The sequence below is a fragment of the Piliocolobus tephrosceles genome, chromosome 10 (genome assembly GCF_002776525.5).
Source record: "Piliocolobus tephrosceles isolate RC106 chromosome 10, ASM277652v3, whole genome shotgun sequence".
Classification (NCBI taxonomy): domain Eukaryota; kingdom Metazoa; phylum Chordata; class Mammalia; order Primates; family Cercopithecidae; genus Piliocolobus; species Piliocolobus tephrosceles.
In genome coordinates this window covers 130,430,849-130,437,381 of record NC_045443.1, presented here as the reverse complement: position 1 = coordinate 130,437,381, position 6,533 = coordinate 130,430,849, and the positions used below count along the sequence as shown (strand labels likewise).

General features: G+C 48.8%; 1 protein-coding gene across 6 annotated transcripts in view; it reads left to right on the top strand.

The window, feature by feature from the left end:
* The window catches only part of CHFR (checkpoint with forkhead and ring finger domains), a 23,738-nt gene that overhangs the window by 12,686 nt on the left and 4,519 nt on the right, over positions 1-6,533 (top strand). For all 6 annotated transcript variants that reach the window (XM_026449533.1, XM_026449532.2, XM_026449528.1 and 3 more), the window contains 3 exons: positions 1,003-1,170; positions 4,592-4,751; positions 6,261-6,415. In XM_026449533.1, the coding sequence (XP_026305318.1) occupies positions 1,003-1,170; positions 4,592-4,751; positions 6,261-6,415 (483 nt within the window). The remainder of the gene's footprint in view (positions 1-1,002; positions 1,171-4,591; positions 4,752-6,260; positions 6,416-6,533) is intronic.

The following is a 6,533-nucleotide window of genomic DNA, read 5'->3' as shown; positions in this document are numbered from 1 at the left end:
GGCGACAGAGCAAGACTCCATCTAAAAAAAAAAAAAAAAAAAAAAGAGAGGTCTCGCTCTGTTGCCCAGGTTGGGAGAGTGGCGTGATCATAGCTCACTGTAACCTTGACCTCCTGGGCTCAACTGATCCTCCCACCTCAGCCTCCTGAGTAGCTGGGACCATAGGCTCGTACTGTCACGCCTAGTTAATTTTTTCTTTTTTGTATGTTTTGTAGAGATGGGGTCTTGCTTTGTTGCCCAGGCTGGTCTCAAACTCCTAGGATCAAGTGATCCTCCCACCTTGGCCTCCCAAAGTATTGGGATTACAGGCGTGAGCCCCATGCCCGGCCTCTGACCTCTATTTTTTATTTTTATTTTTTTTCCCCAGAAGGAGTTTCACTCTTGTTGCTTAGACTGGAGTGCGGTGGCACGATCTCGGCTCACTGCAGCCTCCACCTCCCGGGTTCAAGCAATTCTCCTGCCTTAGCCTCTTGAGTAGCCGGGATTACAGATGCATGCCACCACGCCTGGCTAATTTTTTATATTTTTAGTAGAGATGGGGTTTCACCATGTTGGCCAGACTGGTCTCGACCTGACCTCAGGTGATCCACTTGCTTCAGCCTCCCAAAGTGCTGGGATTACAAGTGTGAGCCACCACACCCGGCCCAAACCTCTATTTTAACACAGTTTATGACACGGTGTGCATCATATGACCACAAATACGTGGATTTGCCCTGGGTTAGACTTGTCACCCGAGGGCTAAGCCTGGTCAAAGACATTTCTGCATTTGTTTCTCTGCGAATGCACTTCTTGTCCCCAGCTCCACCTTACATAGAGATGGGCACAAATACAGTGAAGATGTGAGTTGAGTGAGCACACATTCCTGGTAAGCCACTTGTCATTCCTGAGCTGTGACATCTTAGGTTGCCAGCTGCACTGGGTTCCAGTCAGTGACACCCTACAGTCGTGGTTCTCTCCTGAGTTGGATGGATCAGCACATGTCTTGTTTGATTCCTCTCACAGAGTCTGGGGGTGGTGGCATCTCCCCTAAAGGATGTGGTCCCTCCGTGGCAAGTGATAAAGTCTCCAGCTTTGCCTCAGCTCTCCCAGACAGAAAGCCTGCATCCTTTTTGTCATTGGAACCTCAGGATCAGGAGGATTTGGAGCCCATGAAGAAGAAAATGAAAGGAGGTTAGTATCTGGTTGTGTGTGCCCTCTGCCCTATCATGAGCCCCCGGCGCGTGCAGGGGCCGCTGCCATGCTCTGTGCTGTGGGGCGTTGCTTCTTGCAGGGGCACGTGGACCCTGCCTCAGGTCGATGCCTGTGAACACCTCTGGCATTTTCATTCAGAAAACCTGGGCCTGTTTTTTGTGGTTTGCATAATCCCGATAGCACTGTGGTTTACTACAGGCTATTCTCTTGGTCTGGAAATAGTCCGTTCTGAATTGCAGAATTAATCTAAGTCCTCCTTCCTGGCCAGGTATAGTAGTTCATACCTGTAATCCTAACACTGGGAGACCAAGGCAGGAGAATCACTTGAGTTCAGGTGATCGAGACCAGCCTGGGTGACAGAGCAAGACTTGGTCTCTAAAAATAAAAATCAAGCCAGACGTCATGGCTCACGCCTGTAATCCCAGCACTTTGGGAGGCCAAGGCAGGCAGATCACCTGAGGTCAGGAGTTCTAGACCAGCCTGGCCAACATGGTGAAACCCCGTCTCTGCTAAAAATGCAAAAATTAGCTGGGTGTGGCAGCTCATGCCTGTAATCCCAGCTACTTGGAAGGCTGAGGCAGGAGAATTGCTTGAACCCAGCAGGTGGAGGTTGCGGTGAGCCAAGACTGTGCCATTGCTCTGCAGCCAGGGCAACAAGAGCAAAACTCTGTCTCAAAATAAATAAATAAATACATAAATAAAAATCAAAAAAGAAAGCCCTCTGTCCTGGTAGGACAATGATTTCTAAAAATGTAGCTTAAATCTTCACATTCACAGGTTATCTGACACGTGGAGTTGATCGGCATGGGGAAGGTGTGGAAAGAATCAGCAACAGTTACATAGGAAAAATAAGCACAGGAGTGAGGACATTTTAATTCTAGCAAACATGAAAAATTGTGTAAGTCCTACAACAATCTAGTACACTACTTGGCTCAGCAGTGAATCCTTGCATAAGCATAATACAAATACAATATATGAACTAATAGTTGTGTTAACATAATGTTGGCGGGGGGGGGTCTCAGTTCAGAGTTTTGCTTTATGTTAATAGATGTCAGGGATGATGTCTGAAATTGATAAATCAACATGTACCATGATGACTTAGAAACACAGAGGTAAATACCAGAAGAAACAGCTCAAAGACATGAAAGTAGTTTTCCTCCAAGGAGGGAAATCAGGTAAGGAGCGGCTGAGGCAGAAGGTGACTGCCTTTGTTTTCTTGTAAATATATTATCTATACATTTTTTAAAGAGACAGGATCTTGCTTTGTCACCCAGGCCAGAGCGCAGTGGCTCAGTCGTGGCTCACTGCAGCCTCTGCCTCCTGGGCTCAGAGAGTCCTCCCACCTCAGCCTTCTGAATTGCTGGGACTGCAGGTGCGTGCTACCATACCTGGCTAATTTTGTTTGTATTTTTTGTAGAGATGGGGTTTCATTATATTGCCCAGGCTGGTCTTGAACTCCTGGGCTCGAGTGATCTCCCCGCCTCAGCCTCCCAAAGTGCTGGGATTACAGGCGCAAGCCACTGCATCTGGCTTCTTGTAAATATTTGGCTTTTTAAATTGTGTGCAGTTTATTTAATTAAAAATAAGAATTAATTGATGATTACCAACATCTCAGCATTATAGAAAAATAAAAACACACCCGAAGAGGGTCAGGCGCGGTGGCTCATGCCTGTTACCCCAACACTTTGGGAGGCTGAGGCAGGCAGATCACGAGGTCGGGAGATCGAGACCATCCTGGCTAACACAGTGAAACCCCATCTCTACTAAAATACAAAAAATTAGCCAGGCGTGGCGGCGGTCGCCTGTACTCCCAGCTACTCGGGAGGCTGAGGCAGGAGAATGGTGTGAACCTGGGAGGTGGAGCTTGCAGTGAGCTGAGATCGCGCCACTGCACTCCAGCCTGGGCGACAGAGTGAGAGACTGTTTTCAAAAAAAAAATGTTAAAGAAAACTCAAGATGTTATTTTCTTCTCAACTCCAATGACATTGGCATTGCTAAGCAATTAAACCACACAAAACTGTTTGTATGCTTGTTTCAAGTAAAGAAATCAACAACACAGTTTTGAGACTCCATCTCAAAAAAAAAAAAAGACAAAACACACCAGAAGAAAAAAATATGAGCTACTGTTGACATCTTTAGTCTCTGTTTTCAGCCTTTTCCTCTGTGACACAAATGAGTCCCAGTTTGTGTTTAAACAAAGTGACATCATACACACTGACAGCTGGCCTTCAACACTAACATCCTGAATGTCTTTTTTAATGTTATTAACCATGTCTCTAAAACAAAACTTAAACCTATTGGAATATGAGATTTATTTTGGACCTTCTGCAAAATACCCTATTTATTTATTTTATTTTATTTTATTTTATTTTATTTTATTTTTGAGACGGAGTCTCGCTCTGTTGCCCAGGTTGGAGTGCAGTGGCCGGATCTCAGCTCACTGCAAGCTCCATCTCCCGGGTTCACGCCATTCTCCTGCCTCAGCCTCCCGAGTAGCTGGGACTACAGGTGCCCGCCACCTCACCCGGCTAGTTTTTTGTATTTTAGTAGAAACGGGGTTTCACCGTGTTAGCCAGGATGGTCTCGATCTCCTGACCTCGTGATCCACCCATCTCGGCCTCCCAAAGTGCTGGGATTACAGGCTTGAGCCACCGCACCCGGCCTTATTTATTATTTTTTTGAGACAGTGTCTCACTCTGTTGCCCAGGCTGGATTGCAGTGGCACAATCTTGGCTCACTGCAACCTCTGCCTCCCAGGTTCAAGCGATTTCCGGCTAATTTTTGTATTTTCAGTAGAGACGGGGTTTTCCCTGTGTCAGCCAGGCTGGTGTCAGACTGCTAACCTCAAGTTGATCCATCTGCCTCGGCCTCTCAAGGTGCTGGGATTACAGGCGTGAGCCACCTCGCCCAGCCAAAGATGCACTTTAGAAATACAAAGATAAGGCAAGGCCTCTGTGTTTTCTGCTTCTGGTTCTGAACATCTGTGGCCTGGAGGTTTTCGCTTTCTACAGGTGAAGATGTTTGTCAGCTCAAAAGATTGCATGTGCCGGGCGTGGTGGCTCACGCCTGTAATCCCAGCACTTTGGGAGGCCAAGGCGGGTGGATCACGAGGTCAGGAGATCGAGACCATCCTGGCTAACACCGTGAAACTCCATCTCTACTAAAAATACAAAAAATTAGCTGAGCGTGGCGGCGGGCGCCTGTAGTTCCGGCTACTTGGGAGACTGAGGCAGGAGAATGGCATGAACCCGGGAGGTGGAGCTTGTAGTGAGCCAAGATCGCGCCACTGCACTCCAGCCTGGGCAACAGAGCAAGACTCTATTTCAAAAAAAAAAAAAAAAAAAATGCATGTATTTCCTCCTTGTTTACGACAGTCAGAACACTTCCCTTTCTCTTGTAGATGGGGACTTTGACCTGAACCTGCAGTTGTTGGTCGCAGAACCGCCTAGAAATGCCCAGACCATCCAGGAGGACGTCAGAGCAGCGACTGGGAAGCCAGACAAGATGGAGGAGACGCTGACATGCATCATCTGCCAGGACCTGCTACACGACTGCGTGAGGTGTGACTGCGTTCACCCTTGGCTCATGGAACATGGCACTGCAGGTTCCTCGTCCAGTGTGGGGCGGGGCTGGGCATGAAGGTCCTGTTTGGCCTGGCATCTGCTGAGGTTACCATTTTCTTTTTCTTTTTTATACAAGGTCTGGCTCTGTCGCCCAGGTAAGAGTGGGCGCTATCTCAGCCCACTGCAACCTCTCCCTACCAGGCTCGAGCGGTTCTCCCACCTCAGCCTCCTCAGTAGCTGGGACTGCAGGTGCACATCACTATGCCCGGCTGACTTTTTTTTTTAATGTTCTGATTTTATTGTTATTTATGTATTTATTTTTTATTCCTTTGTTTTTTTTTTAGATGGAGTCTCGCTCTGTCACCAGGCTGAAGTGCAGTGGCACGATCTTGGCTCACTGCAACCTCAGATTCCCAGGTTCAGATGATTCTTCTGCCTCAGCCTCCTGAGCAGCTGGGACTGCAGGCGTGTGCCACCAGGCTAATTTTTTTGTATTTTTTGTATTTTTTAGTAGAGCAGGGTTTCACCATGTTGGCCAGGCTGGTCTTGAACTCCTGACTTTAGGCAATCTGCCCACCTTTGCCTCCCAAAGTGCTGGAATTATAGGCATGAGCCACTGCTCCCAGCCACCCTGCTGATTTTTGTATTTTTGTAGAGGCAGGGTTTCGTCATGTAGCCCAGGCTGGTTTTTTGTTTTTGTTTTTGTTTTGGAGTTGGAGTCTTGCTGTGTCGTCCAGGCTGGAGTGCAGTGGCGTGATCTCAACTCACTGCAGTCTCCACCTCCCGAGTTCAAGTGATTCTCCTGCCTCAGCCTCTCAAGTAGCTGGGATTACACGCGTGCACCAACATGCCTGGCTAATTTTTTTGTATTTTTAGTACAGACGAGGGTTTCACCATGTTAGCCAGGCTGTTCTCAAACTCCTGAACTCAGGTATTCTGCCTGCCTTGGCCTCCCAAAGTGTTGGGATACAGACGTGGGCCACCGTGCACGGCCACCACTTTCATTTTAGTTGTGGTGCCAACAAGGAGGAAACTTGGAACCCTGAGCTGGAGGCTGTAGACCCCACAAGTTTTGGGTGTGTGGGTCGTGTGTGACCCAGTGAACTCTGCAGACAGATGAAAGGAACTATGCACATTTTAAAATGTTCCCTAGCTGGGAAGGTGTATCCAGCATGGAATGAATGCAGGGGCAGCTGAGGAAGGGCCTCCTTGCTTTTCTGTGGGAACTCAAGAGTGAGAACCTTCCAGCTTCTGTTCCAGAAACACTCGGTGTCTCGTTGTTTGTGTTCCTGAAGTCATAATCTCACCTCTGTCCCTCCTGAAAACACAGAGGCCATGTGGCCTCTGATTTCTTTACGTTAACGAAGACTGAGTTAAAGAGTTTTTAGGTTGAACGATGGCTGGGCTCCTGTAGGCCCTTCCGTGGTGGGGCTGCTGTGGACCTTGGTCGAGGGTGGTGGTTGCGTCTGTGGGACTGTCCGGACACTGCTCCTCTCACGCTTTCAGTTTGCAGCCCTGCATGCACACGTTCTGCGCGGCTTGCTACTCGGGCTGGATGGAGCGCTCATCCCTGTGCCCCACCTGCCGGTGTCCTGTGGAGCGTATCTGTAAAAACCACATCCTCAACAACCTCGTGGAAGCGTACCTCACCCAGCACCCAGGCAAGTGCGGGCGGTCCACCCACCAGCACCCAGGCAAGTGCGGGCAGTCTGCCCACCAGCACCCAGGGAAATGAGGGCGGTCCACCCACCGGCACCCAGGCACGTGAGGGCGGTCCAC